At 44.0% G+C, this 26,985-nt stretch overlaps 1 protein-coding gene across 2 annotated transcripts in view; it reads left to right on the top strand.

Annotated features, from left to right (window-relative positions):
- Nucleotides 1–26,985, top strand: part of GRK6 (G protein-coupled receptor kinase 6) — a 1,979,509-nt gene that overhangs the window by 1,091,478 nt on the left and 861,046 nt on the right. For both annotated transcript variants that reach the window (XM_044069323.1, XM_044069324.1), the window contains exon 5: nt 24,869–24,969. In XM_044069323.1, coding sequence (XP_043925258.1) covers nt 24,869–24,969 — 101 coding nt within the window. The remainder of the gene's footprint in view (nt 1–24,868; nt 24,970–26,985) is intronic.

Raw genomic sequence — 26,985 nt, 5'->3', positions numbered from 1 at the left:
AGACAGTCCTAGTGCAACATGCTGCTTTACAAGCCTTAATGTGAGTCTCTTCTGGATGAAGATTAGGATACCTCCACCCGTTTTCCTCTCCTGTGCAGTAGCTGATCTAAATGTGTCAAAGGTGTTATAGCCCTGCACAGCAGAAATGCTCTCTGCCATTTTAAACCATATTTTAGTCATTACACAGATGTTGACATCCTTCGTGTTGAGAAAGGCTTGTTGGGAGTGGAGTTTCTTGTTTAGGTTCCTAGCATTGATCAATAACACCTTCATATTTTCTTTTGCCTGCTTCATTATGTTGGTGTGTTTATTACTTTGACATTGCTAAAAAATACACTATGGAGATGGATAATGTCTTTTCCAATAATCAAAACAATAGAGGGGACCGATGCAGGCCATCCCTGGTGTAGCAGCATGGTCTGCTGATCGTATCCTCCGAGGCTGACAAAGATTGGATCCCCTTTGAATGACACCAGAAAACTAAGCCAGTTTATTTTTTTGATCATATCAAAACATCATTCTTGAAGAAGGCAGAATCCTGTTCAGTGCTAGACTCATACCTGCCTAGACACATAGTCTGAGAGCTCCTTCTTGTGACTCTTCATATAGTCCAGGGAAGTACATTTCAAATCATTTACAGCCACATGCACTATAACCAGGTCATACTGGTACATGTTCAGGGAGCTGAGTGTGCATGTGAGATCTGATGGATTTTGGCACCAGACAAGGAACTAACCATCACACTTTCTTGCTTAGCAAAATCCACTGCAAATATGTACTTGCATTACTGCTATAGGTTTAAAGACCTTAGCTAAAGCAGAAAGCAACTGTAAAATGAATTTAAAAACAGATCAAGAAAAGAAAAATAATTTCTTATCTTTGTTGCTGTACATAATGGACCTATTATAAAGTATTGCTTTGTTTAACGTAATTGTATGATGTTGTTTTTAAGTCATAGCCAAGTATTGGATTGTTGCATAATTGTCAAGTAATTGTTTTAACTGTGTGCTTACTTGATCATAAAGTGGTTACACACAAGCACTTCAACCAGCAACCTTAACTAAGACCATCATATATGTTGGTATAATAGAATGTCATAGGTCAGTCCTGTGTTTGACAAATTACATTTGAGAATGAGTTACTTTTGGACATTCGGAGTACACCATGGCCATGCACGTTATTCTTTCTCATCTTTCTTTCTGCCTACTTGTCTAACTTTTGTCTTTCATTTCATCTGTATAGGCATGCATATCCTAATTTTTAGTGGTGTATAATGACTGAAATAAAGTAAGGGTGAAAATTTTACTTTTTATCCATGGTTTTGTTATGAGTGATTAAAGGCTTAAACATGTAACTTGGATAACCATTGTCCCTATCCATTTATCTTGAAAAAGACTGTGTGGTGATGTCATTGTTTAAAGCATTGTGTCTTGACAGACTGAATCCTGATTTCATCTTGTGGAGAGAGCAAGAACATGTCCTTAATCAAAATGAGACTGAGGCCCTGTCCAGAATGTGTTTCAATGCCTTGTTTCTATTAGCTGGTGGGTTAGGCCCTAGTGACCCTGTTAAGGATAAATGAAAATGTATGCCTGGAAGGAATAAAGTGAAATTAAGTAAATAAACCAATAAGAATGGCTAATGAAAGCTGTACTGTTTATATAATACATAAGAGCTGCAAGCAAGTGTGAGAGGCATCTTGATTATTTCTAAATAATACACAGGAACATAACTATTGCTGTAACAAGGGAAAAATGACTAGAAACTAATGTCTGGTTTTACATTATAGTTAAATAACTGTAGTCCTCAAAACTACAAATGATATGCCTTTGCCTGCTTAATGAATACTTTACAGAGGACAGATTTCCATGTTTGTTCTTAGTAAGTAGAATAGGTTCGCCTGTTCACCAGTGTAGAATGATATATTTACTAATTGCTTGATGTTGGCTAACCACAGAGACTCTAAATGTATAACTGAATGTATGTCATTACCAAACAATGCAGTACATAACAAAGACCCATAGTATATCCTGCAGTAAGAGCAGCAGTAATTGCTTCCAATCTGTGAGATACAGATATAACTGTGTACACCCTAGGTACTGCCAGAGTGAATATTGTAATCTGTTATGGACTGCATTTTACAGGGAATGAAAGTTGTCAAAGTAAACTTTATTGTCGATCAGATATACTCAGCAGTGCAAGCTGAATGAAATTACGTTGCTTTGGTCCCCGTGCAAGACATAACAATGAACCCATAGTTTGCGTGACAGTAAGATTAATGCACATACAGTAATGCTTAAAATATTAACACAAATTACCACAACTGGACAAGAAGACATTAGACAGTATTATACTAATAGGTATTGCAAAAGACTATGACTTCATATTGTGATTGTTTAGATATTGCACTTCATCAGTTGTAGCATGATATATTCTGATGTTCATATTGCACATGTATGGAGTGGTGACTCACTCCTGACTATTGCACATTCAGCAGGTAATAGCATAAGAAATCAGGCTAAATGTACCAGTTATTGTAGCAATTTGCCTGAGTGATTACTATAGATGATACTTCACAGCAAGTGGCATATTGACCTGATTATTCACTGTCATGCCTGGCATTCAAGTTCAACAGGTTTATGGATGGAGGGAAGAAGCTCCTGTTCAGTCTAGATGTTTTGCAGTGTAAGCTGTGATACCACTTGCTTGAGGAAAGGCGGAAGTACATGCCATGGACAGGGTGAGCGTGATCTTCGGTGATCTTCTATCCCTTCCCATACACAGAGTCTCATGCAGATATCCATGGATGGGAGTAAGGAACCAATGACTTTTTCTGCTGTTCTCACTACCCTCAGGAGAGCCTTGTGGTCAGATGCTTTGCAGTTACCATACCAAACTACGATGCTATTTGAGAGGATGCTCTTGATGGTCCCCCCGTAGAAGAATTTGAGGATAGACTGAGACAGGTTTGCCTTCCTCAGTTTCCATAAGAAGCGCATACATCGTTGTGCTACCTTCATTGTATGGCTAATGTGAGTCAACCAGGATAGGTCATCTGAGATGTGCATCCCCAAGACTTAGTGTTTTTGACTCTTTCCAAGGCCACCCCCTTAATTTCCAGAGGTTGATGCATCTTCTGAGTCCTCCTGAAGTCCACTATTATTCTTTATTTATTTACATTTGTTGACCGGGAATGTCCGACTGGACGTAGGTCCCTTTTCAGCAGAGGCCTGGGGAGAAATGCTCCACAGTTATAATATACAGACAATAGTTACATTGGCTTTACGTAGCAATTAACAATTTGATTAACATAACAATTACAAACATAGTTACAGATGAAGAACATAGTACTTCAGTAGACAACTAGAATCTTTATCATCTGTGAAATACATAACAGACAGTAACAATTGTTACAATGAGAAGTTCCTGCTGTTTAATAAGTAGTAGGATTATGAGTATCCAAGCTTGCTATAATCAAGGTAGTTAGTGGGGTGGAAGGAAAGATAGTTGGTGGATGGGGTGGGTGATATTAGAGTGGGAGTTACAAGGGTATAGCCAGCATGTTTTTAGGTGTGCTTTTAGTAAAGTTTTGAAGTGGGTGCATGATGGTATGGAGGTAATTGTGGGTGGGAGGGAGTTCCATGATTTGGCTATGACGCAAGAGAATAGTGCATCACCAACAGAGTTATTGGCTTTAGTGACCTGCAAGTGATTTTTGTTGCTGGATCTTAGTGGTCTGATGGTGTGATAGGGTTGGAGTAGATTCTGGAGGGATGGGACATTTAGTGGATGGTTTACTGGTTTGTGGGCAAGTGTGAGTTGATACCATTGAAGGAGGTAAGGGAGTTCAAGCCAGCCCAGTTCAACAAGTGAGAGACAGTGGTGACTATGGTAGGATGCTCCTGTGGCGAATTTGGCGATTTTGTTGTAGCAGGTCTCTAGCTTGTTTAGATCGCATTGCCTCAGGTTGGTATATATAAAGTAGGGTGGAGATAAGGTGGGAATTTGCTACTGAAATCTTTGCTGCTTTGGTGAGAAGTTGCTTATTTCTGTATAACGCTCCTAGTTTTTTGTGGGCTTTTTTTATGGTCATGGATATGTGAATGTCAAATTTTAGTTTATCTATTTCCACTCCTAGCAGTTTGGTGTGTTCTGTTGGGTGTATAGTGGTGTTGTCTTTTGTTGTGATATTAAAGTGAGACTTGTTTTGAGTATGTTTGGTGGGTTGGAAGATGAGTAGTTTAGTTTTGTTTGGGTTGAGTATTAATTGGGCATCGGATAACCAAATTTCAACAGAGGAAAAGGCTTCCTGTGTGACTTTTTGCAGTTTGGGTAGGGACTGGGCTGAGCAGATGATGGTTGAGTCATCTGCTTATTGTATGAGTGTACCATGTTTGGTGGCAGAGGCTAGATTATTGGTGAAAATAGAGAATAGAAGAGGTCCAAGGATGGAACCTTGGGGAACCCCTGTAGAGGCAGGGAGTTGGGGAGATATGTCATTCTGCCATACAACGGATTGTTGGCGGTCAGACAGGTAACTCTGAAACCAGTTGGGGACTGATTGAGAGAAGGATAGGTTATTGAGGACAGAGATGAGTTGTGTGTGTGGGACCATGTCAAATGCTTTAGATAGGTCTAAGAAAGTAGCAGAGAAGAGATGGCCATTGTTTTTATGCTGAAGGATAGTGTTAGTAAAGGAGATTAAGGCAGTGGTGGTGCTATGGTTTGGACAGAAACCATGCTGAGTATTGGAAAGGAGGTTGTTAGTAAGGAGGTAGTCTGAGACCTGAGAGTGACTACATCTCTCTAGTATTTTGGAGAGTGGTGAGAGAATAGCTATGGGGCGGTAATTGGTTAGTTCTGTGGAGGGGCCACCTTTGTGGAGGGGAATTATATGTGATACTTTCCAAAATGTGGGAACGTAACTTTCTGACAGAGATCTGTTAATCAAGATGGATACTGGGTAGGCCAGAGCATTAGCTGCGATTTGTAGGTATTCACTTGGGAGGTTGTCTGCTGCTAATTTGGAGGGCTTAAGTTTAGTTAAGGGTTTTGTTATGTTGGAGGTAGGTACAGGAGAAAAAGAGAAGGCAGTGGGGAGATTACTAGTTGAAGGTGTGGGTTGGAGGGGAGGGGGTTGTGTTGTCTAGCTAGTGATTGCATGGTTTGTGTGAAGTGTGTGTTGAATGAGGTAGCAATATTTTCGGAGGAGTGAGGGATGTTAGGAGGAAGGGTACTGACTTTACCTGGGTAGAGGATGGAGTTTATGGAGGACCAGAATTGTTTGGGGTTGTGTTGGCAGGAGTCTAGGGCAGACTGGTAGTATTGGAATTTGTCCTGTGTTGTTAGATTTTTGACTCTATTGTGTAGTTCTAGGAATTTCTGTCTAGTTGAGGGGGTTTTGGTTTTGTGCCAGTGCTCCCAGACTTTATCCCGGTTTTTCATTTCTGACTTAGTGGTTTTCTGTAGCCATGGGGAGGGTTGTGCTTTGGTTCTGGAAAGTCTTATGGGGGCATGGTAATTAAGGATGCTCAGGAAGGTAGTATTAAAAAATTCAACTGTGTCATCAAGACTGAGGTACTTGAGAGGATGCCATTTGCATCCTTAGAGGGATGAGATGAATGTGGGTGGGTTAAAGTTTAGTTTTTTACGTATCTGACAGCAGATGACAGGTTTAGCTTGTTATAGGTATTTTTTGAGTAGGAATGTTGGGGAGTGATCACTGAGGCTATCTGATAAAGCAGCCTGTTGTATATAACTGGGGGCTCTTACTGACTAGTATCCAATCCAGGGTAGTTTGTTTGTTGGAGTTTTTATTTATCCTGGTTGGCGACTGGACTAGTTGGGTGAAGCCATGAAGGTTTACATGATGGGTTGGATGGTTGCCAGAACAGGATTGCCAGTCAGTATTGAAATCACCTAAAATTATAGTTTCTTGGGGGAGATGGTGGGTAGACCAGCTAAGGAGATTTTCCAGTGGAGGGATGTTTTGGCCAGGTGGGAAGTAGCATCCAATTATGTTGATGGTTTTATTTTGGTTTAATTTGAGGTTGGTATATATTATTTCTTCATTGCCTATTTGTGGAGCTGATGATTTTAATATCTGGATGTTTAGATGCTGTTTAAATATTATAGCTACACCACCTCCTTTCTTGTTTAGCCGCTGTATGGAGGCTTTGCTCACTGATAATGCGAGATTTTAGCCAGGTTTCTGTCAGGATGACTATATCTGGGGATTACAAGTCTATGGTGGCATGGAGTTCATGGACTTTGTTGGATATACTTCTAATATTTATGCTTATTAGAAGGAAGTCACTTGGCTTTCTATTGGCTGTGATTTGGGAGAAGTTGTGATTTCTACTCTGATTATGAGTAGTGGGTTTGGAGATGGGGCAGATGTCTCCACTTAGGGCTAGTTTTGATATGCATGAGGTTATTAGTTTTCTTAGTTTTTGAATGTGTTTGTTTATTAGGGAAACTTTACAATTGTGCTCTGTGGTTAATAGGTATGGTGGGCGGGTTACTATGTTATGTTGTAGGAATGCTTTATGTTTGAGTAATATAGTTGATAGAATATGTGGGGGGTGCATAGGGATGGTTCTTGAGTTGGTAGGAGGGGAGGTGAGAGATGGGTGAGACATGAGTGGTGGTGTGAGTAGTAGTACAGTGGTAGTGGTTCAGTGGGTTCTTTGGTCTTGCTTACATTTAAGTCCAGATTGTCGCTGTCATACCAGCCTATCAGATGCTCCACTTTAACCCTGTAGGCTGTTTCCTCACCATTTCTGACAAGACCTACGATAGTGGTATAATCTACAAACATGACGATTTTGTTGGATTCATGCTTGACCCACACAGTCGTGCATCAACAAGGTGAACAGCACAAGACTCTGAACGCAGCCGTGAGGGACACCTGTGCTCAATGTAATACTGATTAAACTGTTAATGTTAGGTAGTCCAATCTCACCTTCATTTTTACATATGGGTTCGGAGCTGATCCTCGGCTCCAAGATTTTCAATCTCGAAGACTTCTGGTTGGCTTGTGACTAAGCAGGTATCCCATGGTGCACCAGTGCAATCCCTAGATCTCGTTTGCCGCGTCGACGAGTTTGGATGTGCTTCTCTTGGCTCTGGCTAAGTCTTTTGCAATTCTTTCATTCATAAGTGTTTATTTGCATATTTATTGTTATTTAGTGGTAATATATATATATATATATATATATATATATATATATATATATATATATATATAGGTATTTATCTAAATTGTCCTATCGTCTTGTTTGACCTTAGTAGTTAGTATCCTGTGTACCGGTAGTTAGGTGCAGTTGTGCTTTTTTTGCCTAGATCGTTAGTTTTTGGTGGTTTTGCCACTCTTAATCAACAGGGGCTCCTGTTGATTATTGTACTGTTAACTTGGTTGTTAACTTGTTGTCTTTGGCGGGGATCCGCTAAAGTCTTATTTAGGATTGTGGTTGCAAAGTTTTTCCTGTGTTATTGAACGTGTGTGTGTGTGTGTGTGTGTGTGTGTGTGTGTGTGTGTGTGTGTGTGTGTGTGTGTGTGTGTGTGTGTGTGTGTGTGTGTGTGTGTTATATACTTGGTCTGTTTGAGTTAGAAGACTCAGTTTCTATTACAGCGGGCTAGGTCCGTTTAACTTAGAGGACCTAGTCCTCGTGTAACCCTATTATTTATATTTTTCACATCTAAAAATTTTCCTGTGTGACTGAATCTCTGTGTGTATGTGTTAAAATAACTTGGTCTGTTTTAGTTGGAAGACCTAGTTTTCTTTTACACCGGGCTAGGCCCATTTAACTTAGAGGACCTAGTCCTCGTGTAATTCTTCTGCAGGGCTAGGCCCATTTTAGTTAGAGGACCTAGTCCTCAGTTATTCTCTCTTTCTCCTCTGGTTTTGCATGTGTGTCTGCAATGTCTAAGGACAGCAAGGAGCATAAACCCTCTGGGTTAAAAAAAATGCATGAAATGCTTCCAGAAGACGTCATTAACGGGTGGCCACAGTAGATGTGTCTACTGCTTGGGAGTCATCCATTTGCAGGAATCATGCTTGTTCTGTCATGCTTTCTCTCCTAGAGTGTTGCAGGAGAGAAAGAACAAGCTGATGCTCAGGGGTCTTCTGAAGCTAACCTTCGAGGAAGTCTTATCTGGTTCGTCAGCTTCTTCTTTTAAGTCTTCAAAATCCAGATCTGACTCCAAATCTAAAGCTTCAAAAAGGCCTTCTCCGGCACCGGCTGGTGTCTCGGAGCCACCTTCCAAATTAACAAAATCTGTCTCCTCGACTGCTCAGTCTTCAGAGCCGAAGGAGAGCACCATGGTATCAGAATCAGTCACAGGTGCTTCGGTGCCAACTGCTGAGCATTTGGAAATAACTGACTACTGCTAGGAGTCGGTCTGTAGAGTCCTTACTGGTCTCCTTGCTAATCAGGTCTCCAGTGCCTGCTAGGTCGAGATCCCCTACTTTATCTTCCAGATCTTCCAGGAGCCTTTCGGAAGAAGATGTGCAGAGGGTAGTACTGAGACTCCTGAAGTTGTCTGCTCTGCTTAAATTTTTGTTGGCTTCGACCCAGTCGGCTCCAGAGCCACTTGAGCAAGTTTTGCCCTCATTTGTGATTCCTCCTCCAAGCCATGTTGGCCTTTCGGAGCTGGAGTGCTTGTTACCAATGGAGGAACCCTTGGTTCTGGCTCCCCTTGCTGCTGCATTGGAGCCGAGTTCAGCTCCAACATGCTCAGCTCCATCCGTCGTGTCCAGGGACCGAAGCTCTTCTGTCGGCGCCGATGGGGAGGGTTTGAATCAATCTTCGGATCCGAATCTTCCTCTCAGGGCTTCCACCAGGGTGAGCATGGACCTTGCATCTAACTCGGAGCCGATGGCTCAGGCTCTGGTGCCATCCTTTGTCTCTTCGGAGTGGGGAGTGTCTTCAGAGCCGGAGAGGTCAGCTTTTGAGGTGATGAGGAGTGTGCTGTCTCAATATACAGCCCCTACCAGTGGTACAAGCACTCTTCCCTCCAGGGGTCCCACTTCAGTACCTACTCTCTCCAGAGACAGCAGAGACCTGCAGCCTTAGGAGCCACCGGCTGCTGGTCCCCACTCTTCTGAGGCCTCCCCAGAAGGTCCCTTCGAGGAGCCTCCTCTGAAGAGGGTATGCAAGAGGAAGCATATTGACTCCCAGTATGAGTCTCTGACATCGGACACTGATTTTGAGGAGTCAGAATGGTCCCCCAAGTCATCCCCTGATGATGTCTCCATTGTGGACATCCTAGAGATCCTTAAACAGAGGTACGACTGGAGCACTGTCAACCCTTCTGATGAGGACTCGGTATACCTGAAGGCTTTTGGGTCTCAACCCTCTGTCTCCGGGTGTCTCCACCTTTCGACGAACTAATGGATCTGATTAGTCGGAAGGTGTGGGATACTCCCAATGCCATGGAGCCAGTTCCCAGAAGACTAAATAAGTTTTTGTCTGCCTCTCCTTGAAAAGAATTCTTGTCTAAGGGTGTTCCTGTAGATGCCATGCTGGTGGCGATGGCCACGAAGGAGTTGGCGGAGACTTCTTCCTCTGTTCATCTGCCAAACAAGGAGTCTCAACAGATGGACAGATTTGGGAAGCGTGTATTTAGTTCAGCAGCGTTTACACTTTGATCTCTGAACTATCTTACCCACTTCACGAGATTGCAGAGGGATTTCCTCAAGGAGTTAGGAGATTCCATACAGGGTGCTTGTCCTGAGGGAGTCCCTGATAGGATCTCTGCTCAGTTGTCCACCCTAAATTCGGTAGTTCAAGAGTTGCCCTTAGGCACCACTCCTGGATGCGCTTGTGTAATTTTGCAGAGCCGTTTAAGTTCACATTCACCAACACCCCGTTTGATGGTTCCTCCTTGTTTGGTCCCAAGGTGAAAGAAACACTCACTCGGTGTGAGCAGGAAGGAAAGACTCTCTCTGCCATGGGAGTCCGTTTTACCGTTCCCTCTCAACCATACCCCAAAGGTCAAAGGGGAGATAAAATGTGGTTCAAAAAGTCCCAGAGGGTTTTTCCGGACACACTGAGTGAACCCTCCTTCAGAGGCAGAGGAGGAGGAAATGGTAGATGTCCTAGAGGCAGGGGTGGTTCACAGTACCAGCAAGGCCATGATTCCTTTCGTGGGCAGCCTTATCAGCACTCCTGATGTGGGGCGCAACTGCGTTTCTCTGGGGCTAGTTGGGGGTCGCATCTCTTTGTATTCGGAAGCTTGGCTAAATCTAACCCAAGACAAGTGGGTACAAAGAGTTATTACCAGAGGCTCAGGCAAAGGCCTTTTCCCTTCCACCGTTTGTTCCCAAAAAGATCCCAGATGTTCCACCCAATCACAGGGATCAGGCAACTGTTGCTCCCAACAGATCAGACAGGATCCGGAACTTACCCCAGGTTCTTTTTAGTCCCAAAATGAACCGGAGACTGGAGGCCAATTTTGGACCTCAGCAGATTAAACGAATCCATGAAGAAGGACAAGTTTCGGATGGTCGCACTGCAGTTGATACTCCCATTGTTAGGGAAAGACTATTGGATGTGCTCTCTGGATCTCTCTGGATCTCCAAGACGCCTACTACCATATAAAAAATGGACAAGGCGTCAAGGAGATATCTGCGCATACGGCTGGGAGCCAGCCATTATTAGTTTTGTGCTGTGCCCTTTGGTCTCACCACAGCCCACAGGGTGTTCACCAAATGCATGGCAGTAGTGACAGCTCACCTGAGATGTCAGGGATTCCAGGTGTTTCCTTATTTGGACGACTGGCTCCTGACCGCCCCCACCAGGCATCTACTCATCCAAAACAGAGACGTCACCATTCAGCTTTGTGCTCAACTAGGGATCTCCATAAACTGAGAAAAATCAGCATTACTGCCCGCGCAATCTGTGATTTTTATAGGCGCAGAGGTAGACACAGTGGATATGACAGTTCGTCTCCCCGCCAAAAGAGCACAAAATCTTATCTCACAAGTTCAGCGTCATCTTCCGCTTTGGAAGGTCAAAGCAAAATGGATTCTTCAACTTCTTGGAATGATGGCCTCACCCATTCTGTTAATACCTTTAGCCAGGTTGCACATGAGAATTCTCCAATGGCTCCTGTTCTCCCAGTGGTCATTCCAATATCTACCACTGAGTCACCCTATCCTGCTGACCGAATCATGCAAAAGGACCTTCATTGGTGGATAGCCCCCAACAACTTGTTCACAGGAGCTCCCTTTGTGCCTGCCCAACCCGTTGCCACTGTGTCCACGGATGCCTCCCAGGTCGGGTGGAGGGGGCATTATCTTGGCAGGACCATCCACGGCACATGGCAAGAACATGAGGCTCATCTGCATATCAGTGTTCTGGAGATGAGGGTGGTGCTTCTTGCGTTTCAAGCACTTAGGACCTTCTTCCTCCAGGGACGATTGCGATTTAATCGAACATGTCGGTTGTGTGGTATATCAACAAACAGAGGCGGTACCAGATCTTACCCACTTTATCAAAAGGCCATGCGAGTTTGGGAGTGGGCGATTTCTTCCCAGCGCATTCTGGTGACAATGCACATTCCGGGGACAACCAATGTGATAGCCGACAAGCTAAGCCGGACAATCTTACTGCCTCACAAATGGTCTCTGAAACGGGAAATAGTGGAACAGATTTTCTGAAAATGGGGACAACTTTGCTGCGACTTTTTTGCCAGCCCAGTCAATGCCAAGTGCAGCAGTTATTTTTCCCTAATTCCCCCACCTGGGGAAATACCCAGAGATGCTCTGGTCCACGATTGGCCCACGGGACTTCTATATGCTTTTCCTCCATTCCCTCTTATCCCCAAAGTGATTCAGAAAGCCATTTGGCTGGGAAGCAAGTTGATCCTCATTGCTCCTTACTGGCCTCATCAGGTCTGGTTCTCCTTCCTCGAGCCTCTTCTCATGGATGATCCTTGGGATCTGGACCCAGTTCCAGATCTATTGACCCACATGTCGGGTTCACTACACCCCACTCTCCACACCCTCAAACTGACAGCTTGGCTGCCCCAGTTCCATCTCTAGTCAGGCTTCATGATGTTTCTTTGTCAGTGTCCCATATTCTCTTATCCTCGCATAAACCCTCAACCAGAAGGCTGTATGACAGTAAATGGAAAAGGTTTTCTATTTGGGCACAGAAAAAGAACATGGATCCTTACACCGCTCCCATTCCTGTGATTCTGGAATTCCTTTTGGAGCTTTTTCAGCAGGGATCTGCCACGGCCACCATCAAAGTATGATTGACGGTAATCTCTCATTTTTATTTAGGTTCTCCATATGTCAACCTTATGGCTCGTAAGCTATGTAAGACTTTCTTGAGATGAGCCACTTTACTGAGACCACCATTACAAGAACCTGTGGCTTCTTGGGACTTAAATTTTGTGTTGTCCAAATTGACATCCCCTCCCTTTGAACCGTCTCATTCATCTTCTTTAAAATATTTGTCTTGGAAGACTGTGTTTTTAGTAGCTATTACATCAGCCAGACGTGTATCTGAGCTACAAGCCCAGTCTATTAAGCCACCTTATTTAATCTTTCATAAAGACAGGGTTTCTTTACGTACCAGTCCTTCGTTTGTTCCCAAAGTTTGTTTGACTGCCACATTAAATCAGTCCATTGAGCTTCCAGTTTTCTTTCCCAATCACTGTAATGTAGCTGAATATCGTTTCCACCAGCTGGACGTTCATAAACAGCTACATTTTTATTTGCAACGGACCAAAGAATTTAGGAAGTCAGACCAGTTATTCATTTCTTTTTCTGACTCCAAATTGGGCTTACCAGTTTCTAAGGTGACATTGTCTAACTGGATTTCTAGTTGCATAGCCTTCATCTACAGTTCGGAGGGCAGACATTTAGCCCACAGGATCAAGGCTCACTCTACCAGGTCTCTGTCTACCTCTGCAGCCTTTCAAGCCAGGGTACCACTTGATCATATCTGTGCAGCAGCTACGTGGGCTACCCCTCACACCTTTATTACTCATTATAAGTTGGATTTGGCTTCCAGGGGTAGAGCATCCTTTGGCTCCACGGTGCTCAGGAGTATTTTCCAATGAGCCGCCCAAGAATAAGGCGCTAGGGACGCTGTCCCATATGTAAAAATGAAGGCGAGATTTGACTACCTAACATAAAGAAGTTATGTACTCACCATAACGTTCCATGTTGGTAGTCCATCTCACCCTTCATTTTTACCAACCCGCTGTCCTGCCGCCATCCTGGAAGATCTGGAGGTAATACTTTAATTTTCTTGGTTGGTGACCCTTTAGTATTGGTTTGTTGGTTAGGGTTTTTCTGTTTCCAGCGAGCAACAAACAAGATCTGGGGATTGCACTGGTGCACCACGGGATACCTGCTTAGCCACGAGCCAACCAGAAGTCTACGAGCTTGAAAATCGGCCGAGTCTGAGCCGAGGATCGGCTCCGAACCCATATGTAAAAATGAAGGGTAAGATGGACTACCAACATGGAATGTTATGGTGAGCACATAACTTATTTTTTCCCCACACACACTTTTTGGGGTCTGTTGATGAGAAAGTCCAGTATCCACTTACATAGGGGGGTGTTGATGCCCATATGGATCAGCTTTGATATCAGATTCTGGGGGTGAAAATGTTAAAGGCGGAACTAAAATCGAAGAACAGCATTCTGACATAGCAATTCTTGCTCTCTGAATGTGCCAAGGATTCATAGCTATTGCATCAGCCATTCAGCAGTTAAACTGTAATGTATACAGTGTTGCAGGTTGGTTTGAAGAGATATGGTTCTTGATCAACCACTCAAAACACTTCATTACTGTTGATGTAAGAGCAACTGGCTGGTAATCATTTAGGCTTGTCGGTTGGGATTTCTTGTGTAAGGGAATGATTGTCGTATTTTTGAAGCAAACTAGGTACAATGGCTAATTGCAGGGATGTGTTGAATATATCTGTTAGTACAGTTGACTTTTGGGTAGCACAGTCTCTTAGAACCAGTCCTGTAATATTATCAGGACCAGCTCCTTTTCTTGGGTTTACTTGCCTCAGGGTCTTCAGAACATCAGATGTTGTTAGACATATGTTGTTAGACATAGCACCTCCTCACTGTGTTTGACAGGGAGCTTATTTGACACAGAGTTGTTGTCCTTATCAAACCTGAAGTAGGTGTTTAGTTTTCTCAAAAATTCTGTGTTGTCATCGCATGAGGAGGATGCAGGCCTGTAGTCAGTTATGGCTTGTATGCCTTGCCAGAAATGTTTGGCGACCCTTTGGTCAGAGAAGTGTCCCTGAATTTTACGTCCATAGGTCCTCTTAGACTCCTTTATACCTCTACTTGTTTTGCTGTGGCCTCTCTTAGGGCATCCTTCTCTTTTGATTTAAATGCAGCATTTTGTGCCTTTAGGAACTTGTATACTTACCAGATAGCCAGCGTTTCTGATTAGCACGTATGATGATGCATTTGACTGTTACATCCTCAACACATTTTGAAATATAAGCCATTACAGATTCCGTATACTCCTCCAAGTCAGTATGGTGGTTCTTTACAGCCACCTCTCTAAACACGACCAGTTCATACATTCAAAGCAGTCCTGTAGTGCCAAGACTGCTTCCTCAGGCCATAAGTTGTGCACCATTGTACAGTATTATAGAGTGCATAATCAAATAGGTAAAAGAGGAGGCTTTCTCGTTTGTGCAGCATTACTTTTATGTATTTTATTCACTGGTTATAACAGTATGTTTCAGCCCTCTAGAGTAAAAATTAAAACATTTATAGTGTAATGATACTCCTATCACCATCTTTGCTCAGGAATTCTGGACAAAGCCAAAGATAATGGAGGCACAAAGGTCCAAAATCAGGAGCAGTTTTTTAATAGTACTTTATGGACTTAAAAGTAAGTTACTACAGCAACTGGTTTTGCATCAAGATGAATGTTTTGAACAATAAGAAGCATGAAACTGCAATGACTAGCATCACTCACTGACTATAATCCATGATTTACTACAAAATGAAAAGTTTTATGAGAGGCAAAAATCAGGGATGTTCAGCAAGATCAAGGACAGTTGAAAGGTATGATGGTGCAGTGAAGCTGAGGGAATGTGGAGGGGTATGGTGGTGCAGTGAAGCTGAGGGAAATGTATAGGGGTATGGTGGTGCAATGAAGTTGAGGGAATGTAGTGGGGTACGGTGGTGCAGTGAAGCTGAGGGAAATGTATAGGGGTACGGTGGTGCAGTGAAGTTGAGGGAATGTGGAGGGGTATGGTGGTGCAGTGAAGCTGAGGGAATGTAGAAGGGTATGATGATGCAGTGAAGCTGAGGGAATATAGAGGGGTATGGTGGTGCAGTGAAGCTGAGGGAATGTAGAGGAGTATGATGGTGCAGTGAAGCTGAGGGAATATAGAGGGGTATGATGGTGCAGTGAAACTGAGGGAATGTAAAGGGTATGATGGTGCAGTGAAGCTAAGGGAATGTGGAGGAGTATGATGTTGCAGTGAAGCTGAGGGAATGTAAAGAGGTATGATGGTGCAGTGAAGTTGAGGGGATGTAAAGGGGTATGATAGTGCAGTGAAACTGAGGGAATGTAAAGGGTATGATGGTGCTGTGAAGCTGAGGGAATGTGGAGGAGTATGATGTTGCAGTGAAGCTGAGGGAATGTAGAGGGGTATGATGGTGCAGTGAAGCTGAGGAAAATGTAGAGGGGTATGATGGTGCAGTGAATCTGAGGGGAATGTAGAGGGGTCTGATGGTGCAGTGAAACTGAGGGAATGTAAAGGGTATGATGGTGCTGTGAAGCTGAGGGAATGTGGAGGAGTATGATGTTGCAGTGAAGCTGAGGGAATGTAGAGGGGTATGATGGTGCAGTGAATCTGAGGGGAATGTAGAGGGGTCTGATGATGCAGTGAAACTGAGGGAATGTAAAGGGTATGATGGTGCTGTGAAGCTGAGGGAATGTGGAGGAGTATGATGTTGCAGTGAAGCTGAGGGAATGTAGAGGGGTATGATGGTGCAGTGAATCTGAGGGGAATGTAGAGGGGTCTGATGGTGCAGTGAAGCTGAGGGGAATGTAGAGGGGTCTGATGATGCAGTGAAACTGAGGGAATGTAAAGGGTATGATGGTGCTGTGAAGCTGAGGGAATGTGGAGGAGTATGATGTTGCAGTGAAGCTGAGGGAATGTAGAGGGGTATGATGGTGCAGTGAATCTGAGGGGAATGTAGAGGGGTCTGATGGTGCAGTGAAGCTGAGGGAATGTAGGGGTATTATGGTGTAGTGAAGCTGAGCGAATGTAGAGGGGTATGATGGTGCAGTGAAGATGAGGGAATGTAGAGGAGCATGATGATGCAGTGAAGCTGAGGGAATGTAGAGTGGTATGGTGGTGCAGTGAAGCTGAGGGAATGTAAAGGGGTATGATGGTGCTGTGAAGCTGAGGGAATGTAGGGGGTATTATGGTGCAGTGAAGCTGAGCGAATGTAGAGGGGTATGATGGTGCAGTGAAGCTGAGAGAATGTAAAGGGGTATGATGGTGCAGTGAAGCTGAGGGAATGTAGAGGAGTAGGATGATGCAGTGAAGCTGAGGGAATGTAGAGGGGTATGGTGGTGCAGTGAAGCTGATGGGATGTAAAGGGGTATGATGGTGCTGTGAAGCTGAGGGAATGTAAAGGGGGTATGATGGTGCTGTGAAGCTGAGGGAATGTATAGGGGTATGATGGTGTAGTGAAGCTGAGGGACTGTAAAGAGGTATGAATGTGCAGTGAAGCTGAGGGAATGGATTGATTCTGTGTGTTAAGAATTTTCAACTTCCACCCCTAGAGCACTTATCACTTGCTGTTTGTGTATCTTTCTAAATGCATACTTAAAGATCATGTCTAAAGACGCAAAATAATCTGTTTTTAAGTAAAGAAAAACAAAAGTAGTTTTGCATCATTTTGCAAATAAAATAGTTTAAAAAATTGCATCTGAATGTGGAAGTCTAAAAGTCACAGCCATATTTACGGCATTAATATTTACCAGCGGGCAGAAGGCGCTTATGTCACTTTGGGTTTTAAGCTGTAATTATGCTGGGTAAGCATGGGTAAGTAATTTTGTGTAAGTTATGTGATTGCCCAACTGTTAATGTAATAGTTTGTCAATTACATAAATACACAATTATTTACCCATGCTAACCCAGCATAATTAGAGCTGGACACCCAAACTGATACAAGCTCTTCCTGCTAGCCCATAAATATTATTACTGTAAATACAGCTGAGTACTTTTTAGACTTCTGCGTTCAGAAGTAAACTTTAAAAGGACATTTTTTTTTAATGCAGCAAAATAAACTTTTATTTTCACATAGGAAAGGGTTTGCATGCATAAAGATGCATGCAAACACTTTTTTGTGTGAAAAGGAAAGTTTGTTTTTGGCCTTTAAACTTGTTCTTTAATACTGGTGACATAAGGAGAGCGTGCTTTTATTGAGTGGTAGTGCAGATGTTTATAGAGCATATTGTCAGTTGGTACTCATCTCTTATTTCACACATATGAACAAGTGATATTGCAGATTGTGTACAGTGGAAAGTACCACATTGGTGTCTTGTTAATTTTGTGTGTGAAATATTTGTACTATTTTAATAGTTTTCAAATAAAGAAATATTAAATTATTATTGTACATGCACAAGTTTATTGTGGCTCCATATTTATATAGCATAGCAGAAAGACAGGTTGTTGTACTATGATATTTTTTAATCGTATTGCTATCCCTGGTTTTGGTTTTAGGATAATTAAAAAGCCAAGCTAGACCCCTGGTACAGCTCTTCAAATATCCAAGGTTTGCAATATGTGTAAATAAATAGGCCTTAAATACAAAACAAAAGCTGTATTTGTGTTCCTTCATATGAATGCATTTAAATGTAATGTTGTTAAACTGAAAGGGTTTTTTCCTGTTGTCCACGCCAGAACATTTTTCCTGCTTTTGAAGGTAGCTGCTAGAGCTACCCTTAAAACACTGCTGAAACACTATCGGAATTTTGTACAATAAGCAAACTGCAGAATGGATAACCTGTACATCACGTACTTAAACTGTGGCACAGTGAAAAAAACAGCTCATCACCGTTTCCTGCTGTGTTAGCTCGAGTTTAGAATTAACCTCCCTGTTTAGTAGTTTTTTTCCCTGAATTTGCACCCTTTACTTGGATTTCATTGACTCAAGAAAAGTACGACCTTGGCAAGGTTATTCTCTGACATGAAATATGTTTTTGAGCATTTATCACAAAATTAGGAGCATGTCAGAACACTTCATGGTAGAGTGATCCTTACCATTTTGCATAAATGTATCCTGTCACCCTTTGCATTTTAGATCTCATTGAAGTGAAAGTGTATTTTATGTCGTTCATTGCTAGGTAATGATGTGATGTTATGTGATCCTATCTCGCCTACATTCTGTACTGATGGGTTCGGAGCCGATCCCTCTGCTCCGACTCGGCACGCTTATGCTATAGAGCGAGGCCTCTTATTGGCTGAGCTATCTTTATCCCAGGATGCACCACCACTAATCCCCCAGATCTCGTTTGCCGCTAACAAGCTTAGACGTGGTCTCAACATTGGCTGGGCTAAGTACTATTTATTTAGGCTTTTTCCTGTCACAAATTTCCTTACTTTGAACCCAAAAGCTGTTTTAACAGCTATTGTTGTTATATTAGTGTGTTTGGTGAATTTCTGTTGGTAAATTCGTAATTTTTTTAGTCAGGGAAGGTTTCCCGTTTTAGTTAGAGGGGCCTTCCCCTGTTACTTTGCTGCTTGTGTATCTTTCTTGGGTCAAGTACCCGTTTAAGTTAGAGGGTCTTGACTCTCTTTCTCTCTTTTTTTGGTCTGTTTACTGTTTAGTGTAAAAAAAAAAAAAAAATAGATATATAATAATTTGTTAAAGTTGTTGAATTTAACTTTACCTTTAACTAAAAGTTTAGTGTTTTTTCACTTAGGTTCTGTGACAAAGCAGTTATGTCTAAAGAACACAAACCCTCCGGGTTTAAGAAATGCACGAGGTGTGGTTTTAAAATGTCCATAACGGACGACCACTCCTCGTGCGTCTATTGCTTAGGTGCTAAGCACCTACAAGAGTCGTGTAGTGTGTGCCACGCGTTCTCTTCTAGAGTCCTTCAGGAGAGGAAAAACAAATTAATCCTCAAGGGATTAATCAAGCCTTCCTTCGAGGAGGCTTTATCTTCCTCTCCGTCTCCTTCTAAAAAGAAGAAAGCATCGGCTCCGACCAGTCAGTCGGAACCGACCGCTAAAAAATCTAAGCAGACTTCTCCATCGGCTCCACGGACTTCGGAGCCGAGGTCGAACAGTCTGCCTCGATGCCTCCAGCCTCGACCCTCTGGTTTCGGAGCCGAGGTCTGGGGCATCGAGGCGGTCACCCTCATCGGCTCCACTGATATTGGAGCCGATAAGGGTTACCGGCTCAGACTCTTCCCCCTCGGAGCCGAAGTCCTTATCGGCACCGAGGGAAATTTCCTTGAAACCTTCCTCGGAGCCGATAGTTCTTGAGTCCATTCGGAGCCGGTCCCTGAGCCCTTCGGAGCCGATGGAGAAATCGGTTCGGGCCCGATCGGTATCCTCTAGATCATCCAAGATGTCTGATTCGGACATCGACAGGGTGCTCCTTCGACTCTTCTTCCAGTCTCCGGTGTTCCAAAAGCTAGTTTCGGCTCCAGCCCATTTGGCTTCGGAGCCGATGGTCCACTCCCATTCTGTGGTTCCTCCTCCAACAGGTTCTGCACCGTTGGAGCCGGTGCTGGTGGAACCTGTGGAGGTGTTAGGGTCGGGCCCGACCCTTGCTCCAACTCCGGCTCTTGGGTCGGAGTTCAGTACACGGACTTCTTCCTTCGGCCCTGGGGGGAGGCTTCGGGATTGATGCTTTCGGTCCCAAGTCTCCCTCTTGGTGCATCGGTGGTGGGAGTGCCGTCCACTGTCGTGGCCACGGAGGTGGGACCTTCCCAGGATTCTGGTGGTCCCGCCTTCAGGGCTATGAGGAGTGCATTAGCCAAATCTTCCTTGGCTACCTCCACGGTTTCCCCAGCTCCTTCCCTGCATACGGAAACTGGGTCGTTGGCAGTCCCCCTGTCTTTAGACAGCGGAGCCCCCGGGCCTCAGGTTACCCCCGCTGGGGTTTCTCCCCCTCCTGGAGGTCCTTCTGAAGCCTCTTCGGAAGAACCCCCCAGGAAAAGATTGTGCAAGAGGAAGCACGTTGACTCCCCTGATGAGTCTCTGACATCCGACACTGATCTTGATGATGCAGAGGGGTCCCCTAAGTCGTCCTCGGATGATGTCTCCTTTGCAGACATCCTGGAAGCCCTAAAACAACGAGGCGGCTGGCAGTCCAAACCTCCCTCTGCTGATGAGTCGGTGTTCCTGAAGGCCTTCGGGGCTCAGCCCTCCGCCTCCTGGGTGTCTCCGCCCTTCGACGAGCTCTTGGATTTGATCTGTCGAAGGGCGTGGGAACACCCAGACTCTGTGGAACCGGTGCCTGCTCGCCCGAACAAATTTCTCTCGGCGCCCCCTGATAGAGAGTTCCTAACTAAAGGTGTGGCTGTAGATGCTTTGGTGGTGGCATCTGCTACCCAGCAAGATGCAGCAGAGGCTTCTACGTCCGTCCATCCTCCTAATAAGGAGTCTAGGAGCATGGATCGGTACGGAAAGCGCACCCTCAGTTCAGCGGCCTTTACACTGAGGTCCTTGAACTACCTTACGCACTTTACCAGATTTCAGAGGGATCTGATTAAGGAGCTATCCGATACCCTCTTGGGTAACCTGCCTGAGGAGCTGGCCCAGACGGTTGGCTCTCAGCTGGCTACAATGTCGTCCATTTCGAACTCGTCCATGAGACTCATTTCTTATGCGGCCGAAGGGGCGAGTAGAGCGGCGGGTACAGGCATTGCTCTACGGAGACAAGCCTGGCTCCGTCTGTGTCATTTCACGGAGGCCTTTAAGTCTTCATTTGCCGACGCCCCCTTTGATGGGTTCTCCCTGTTTGGACCCAAGGTAAAGGAATCACTAACCCGCTGTGAACAGGAGAGTAAGACTCTGACTGCCGTAGGGGCACAATTTTCCACTCCCTTTCGGCCTTATCCCAAGGCTAAAAGAGGAGGGAAAATGTGGTTCCGTAGATCTCAGAAGCCTTACCCCTCTCAGCAGGAGGGTTCCCCTTCCAGAGGCAGAGGAGGGGGAAATTCATCTGGAAGACGCCGTCCTAGAGGCGGCAGAGGCCCTCGCAACACTGGAGACCGCGAGTCCTTTCGTGGCTCTTCAGCCTTTCATAGTCCCTGAGGGATTGCCCGGCTGTGCTGCTCCGGAGCCAGTCTGGGGTCGTTTCTCGAAGCACCTAAAGGCCTGGGAAGGTATCACTCAGGACCGATGGGTGCTTCGGATTATCGCCGGTTACTCCATCCCATTCTCTCACCCCCCCCCCCTCAGTCCAAAAAAAATCCCGGACCTGCCACCCAGTCAACGGGATACCGCAGCCTCAGAAGTTTCAAAGCTGCTGCAAAAAGGAGTCATCCAACCGGTCCCCGCAGACCAGATCGGATTAGGGACTTACTCAAGATTCTTTTTGGTGCCAAAAAAGACCGGGGACTTGAGGCCCATTTTGGACCTCAGCATCCTAAACCGTTCAGTCAGAAAGTCCAAGTTCCAAATGGTCACCCTACAAACCATTCTCCCATTGCTGGAGATAGGTGTTTGGATGTGCTCCATAGATCTCAAGGACGCCTATTATCATATCATGGTACATCAAGCGTCCAGGAGACATCTGCACTTCAGCCTAGGAGGCAGTCATTTTCAGTTCCGTGTGCTGCCCTTTGGTCTCACCACAGCCCCCAGGGTGTTCACCAAGTGTTTGGCAGTCGTGACTGCTCACCTGAGAAGTCTAGGATTCCAGGTGTTTCCGTATTTAGACGACTGGCTCCTAACTGCCACCTCCAAGCATCTACTTCTGCGGAGCCTACAAGCCACTATATCACTGGGCAATTCCCTTGGAATCACCTTCAATTGGCCAAAGTCTGTGTTGCTGCCATCTCAACGAATAAGATTCATAGGGGTAAAGATAGACTCAAACCAAATGCGGGTCTATCTACCTACAGACAGGATACAAACCATACAGGCTGAAGTTCGAGCCTTACTTCCCATATCCAAAGCCCCAGCCAGAATGGTTCTGCAGCTATTGGGATCCATGTCCACCACGGTTCTTCTAGTCCCCTTGGCAAGGTTGCACATGAGAATTCTCCAGTGGCTTCTCTCAGCTCAGTGGTCCTTTCAGGAACTTCCCCTCAGTCACCTTGTATGGATCATGGAATCTTGCAGACGGGACCTTCGCTGGTGGCTAGTGCCCTCCAACTTGAATCAGGGACGACCCTTTGTTCTTCCTCCTCCGGCGGCCACTTTGACCACGGACGCCTCCCAGACGGGGTGGGGGGGCATTCCCTGGGCAGGTCAGTCCAAGGCAAATGGCATCCGGAAGAGACTTTGCTTCATATCAACATCTTGGAAATGAGGGCAGTACTTCTGTCCCTTCAAGCCCTTCACGATTATCTCCCTCACGGCGTAATTGCTGTTCACTCAGACAACATGTCAGTTGTTTGGTACCTGAACAAACAGGGAGGGACCAGATCCTATCCTCTTTGCAGAGAAGCAATGAGAGTTTGGGAATGGGCAGTCTCGACCAAACGCTTCCTAGTGGCTACTCACATACCGGGCAAGTCCAATGTGATAGCCGACAGATTGAGCAGGACCATCCTCTCTCCTCACGAATGGTCTCTGAATATGACAGTTGTAAGTCAGATTTTCAGCGAATGGGGAGTTCCGTGTTGCGACCTCTTCGCGACTCCTCTGAATGCGAAGTGCAAAGAATTCTTCTCCCTAACCCCGGCTCCGGGGAAGAGCCCCATGGACGCATTAGTCCATCCTTGGCCCACCGGCTTGCTTTATGCCTTCCCTCCAGTTCCTCTCCTTCCCAGAGTGATTCAAAAGGCATCTCTCTTGGGGAGCAAAATGATCTTAATTGCTCCTTACTGGCCTCGTCAAGTGTGGTTCCCCTATCTTTGGAAACATGCCCTGGAAGGTCCATGGTTCCTGGATCAGATCCCAGACCTACTGGTTCATCAGTCAGGTCTATTCCACCAGTCCCTACACGCCTTAAAATTGACGGCTTGGCTCCTCCTCTTCCGACAATAGTCAGGAGCCATACATTGGATCCAGATGTTGTACACATATTATCTTCGGCCCATAAGTCTGCTACAAAGAAACTGTATTCTAGCAAATGGAAAAGATTTGCTATTTGGGCTCAACCCCATTTCTATTCCCGTGGCAGAAGTACTAAAATTTCTGACTTCTCTTTTCAATCAAGGCTCTTCAGTTTCTACCATCAAGGTACAATTGGCAGCAATTTCTAATTTTCACGAATCCATAGACCCACCTTTAATGAGCAACAGATTGTGTAAGACCTTCTTGAAATGTGCTGCTCTATTAAGACCTCCGATTTCTCATCCTGCACCTCCATGGGATTTCGATATAGTGTTACGCGCCTTGACTTCTTTCCCCTTTGAACCGGCAGCTACATGTGATCTTAAGTTTCTATCAGGGAAGACAGCTTTTCTGGTGGCGATTACTTCTACCAGAAGAGTTTCAGAGCTTCAAGCTTTGTCAGTAAAACCCCCGTACTTGGTTTTTCATAAAGACAGAGTATCCCTCAGACCAAATCCTTCCTTTGTCCCTAAAGTTTGTTCAACTTTCTGCTTACAACAATCGTTAGAGCTTCCAGTTTTTTTCCCAAAATACTCTAACAAAGCGGAGTTCATATTCCACACACTAGATGTCCAGCGACAGTTACGTTTTTATTTAGACAGGACCAAACAAACAAGGAAAACAGATCAGTTGTTTGTATCCTTTGCAGATAACAAATTGGGCAACGCTGTCACAAAGGTCACTATTGCCAAATGGATCAGGGACTGTATTACTCAAGCTTATTTTTATTCTAACAAATAGCTTACCACCTCTGTCAAGGCTCATTCTACAAGGGCTATGGCTACTTCGATAGCTTTTCATTCTAAGCTTGCTATTAGTGACATTTGTGCTGCAGCTACATGGTCTTCCCCGCACACCTTCATTTCCCACTACAAATTAGATGTGGCATCTAGAGGACGAGCTTCATTTGGTTCCACAGAGCTCAGGAGTGTTTTCCAGTGAGCCACCCAGGATTTAGGTGCTAGGGACGCTGTCCCATCAGTACAGAATGTAGGCGAGATAGGATCACATAACATCTTTTAGTTATGTACTCACCATAACTTCAGATGTTTGGGATCCATCTCCCACATTCTAATAACCCACCCTCCTTCCCCCTTCCTTGGAGATCAGAGGATATCAGAAGGTCCGAATCCTGTTGTTTCATCTTGAAACATCTAACAATGTTATACAATCAAGTTGTGCATGTGTGCATGAATGCGGACAAACAAGATCTGGGGGATTAGTGGTGGTGCATCCTGGGATAAAGATAGCTCAGCCAATAAGAGGTCTCGCTCTATAGCATAAGCGTGCCGAGTCGGAGCCGAGGGATCGGCTCCGAACCCATCAGTACAGAATGTAGGTGAGATGGATCCCAAACATCTGAAGTTATGGTGAGTACATAACTAAAAGTTTATGTTGCATACTGGTTGACCCTAAGCATGTGGCCTATAGCTGTTCAAAAATGAAAACTTCAGTGGCTTCAAATAAATAAGTTAAATTGTTTAGCAAGATTGTGCCTTGGTGCAGAGGCAGCAACCTGTAGAAAGTCATGTTTTCCAGGGCTGTCCAATTTGTTTTCAAATTACACTGATTTGTAACATGGGTCTTCTTTCTTGTTTGCCAGTCAGAAGATTACATTTCAGAAATCCCTTCCGAGTTGGTAAAAAAGTGCTCAGAGAGGCTGGAACAGGAACCATGCAAAGAGCTCTTCAAAGAATGTATAAAGTAAGTACCAGTAGTTAAATACAACAGTAAAGTAAATTTCCCATTTTTATAGATATTATACTTTTTGTTTGCCTTCTGAATTTTGAGTAGACAGTGAACATAGTTGGCAGGAATGAATTAATAGAACAGGATACAGATACAGGTCAGAAATGTACAACTTTGTGCAGTTTTTAGCTTGGGAAGTATGTCTACATGTGACTGTGGCATAAAGTAACATATTGCATTGTTTTGGCCAGCCATAGGGAAGGAACAGTGAAATTTGGAACGTTTCTTGAGTGGGAATTGTTGTGAGTGTTAACAAAAGCTGGAGTACCTCTTCTGCATATTTGTTTTGGGGAGAGGAGGTCTGCCCTTTATGATAGACTTCATTGATTGCGTGTGTATTCTTTGCCTGAATAATTCAATAGCGGAGGTAGTGATGACTTGGGGAGGATATCCATTTTTGTTCCTACTTATATGTAAATTTTGTTGCCCAGTTGAAACCATAAATCAAGCAATTAATAAAATGGAACTCTTGTGTGCATGGTGTGGACCTCAGCGAAGCACATGTCCATGCCCCTGCCACTTTGACCAAAACACAACAGACATAGACAGTAAAAAGCAGTAGCTGTTGTAGGACACCTGCAATCTACAGCCTTAGAACAGTAAAACATTTATAAAGTGGTATGTGATAACTGTCTCAAATCAGCTTAACAAGATAGACTGAAGTCTAGAGTTGAGACAGAAGATTTTGCACACTGAGTTGCATTTTCCATTCTGTTTTATGAGATGCATTTGTCATTCAAGTCCTCAAGAGGAACTTCATGTATTCAGGTAGGTCAGATTTCTTAATATTTGTGATAATTTGTGAGACGTAGAGTAGTGTAGAGATGGGTTCTTACTATTTGAAGATTTTTCTATGAAAGTGACGGTTTCTGTACAGTGTTCCTAGTTCTTTATAAACTTTTTTTATTGTCTGTAATATGTGCATGTTGAATTTCATATTATGGTCAATGACTACTCCAAGTAATTTTGTTTGAGAAACCGGAGAAATAATTGTATGGTTTGATGATGATATATTGAATGGTGGGTGGGGGTCTGCAGCTCTAGGTGGATAGAAGAGCATGAGTCTGGTTTTGTTAAGGTTATGTATAAATTGTGCATTGTTTAGCCAAAATTCCATTGCTGGCTGTTTTTTGTTTTGAGATTTTGTGGTGTTGGTCTGGCACAAATCAGCATGGAATCATCCGCATATTGAACTACGTAGGCAAGTGGGTTGCATTATGATTGTTAATAAAGATAATAAAAAGGAGAGGACCCAGGTTACAGGCAGTAATGAAGAGAAATTTTGTTGTCATTTTACAGCTTGCTGGCGACCAGTTAGATATTGCTGGAACCAAGTAAGTGCAAAGTGGTTAAGTTTAAGTTCCGAGAGTGTAGTTAAGAGTTTAGAATGAGAGACTGTATCAAAAGCTTTGGACAGATCAAGAAAAATAGAGGAAACTAAATTGCCTTCATTGTGATGGTAGCTAATAATGTTAGTAAAATTAACAAGAGCAGTGGTGGTACTATGATTAGGATGGAAACCATGCTGAGTGGTGTTAGAAGGTTGTTGGTTATTAGAAAGTTTAAGATTTGTAAATGAATGCTTCTGTCAAGTATTTTTAGATAATGGTGATAGTACTGGCCAGTAATTTAATAATTATGTTGAGTTTCCACCTTTATGTAGAGGGATACTACATGATCCTTTTCAAATTTTAGGGACTTGTTCTGAAATGGATTGATTTATTAATATGGATACTGGATAGGATATTGCTTCTGTAGCAATTTTTAGATATTCAGCAGGTAAATAGTTGGCAGCAAGTATAGTAGGTTTAAGCCTTTTGAGATATTTAACTATGGTTTTTATTGGGACAGGTTGGAAAGAGAAGTTATTGGGATAAAGCACGGGTACTATGTGAGTCTGGGTAGGGAGAAGAGAAATTATTGTTTGTGAGGGCTAGTATAAAATCAGTGAAGTATCTGTTGAATTGTGAG

This window comes from Protopterus annectens, chromosome 4.part0 (genome assembly GCF_019279795.1).
Source record: "Protopterus annectens isolate FY-2018-M chromosome 4.part0, PAN1.0, whole genome shotgun sequence".
Classification (NCBI taxonomy): Eukaryota; Metazoa; Chordata; order Ceratodontiformes; family Protopteridae; genus Protopterus; species Protopterus annectens.
The sequence above is the reverse complement of the archived record's forward strand: the minus strand, read 5'-3'. Positions and strand labels throughout refer to the sequence as shown.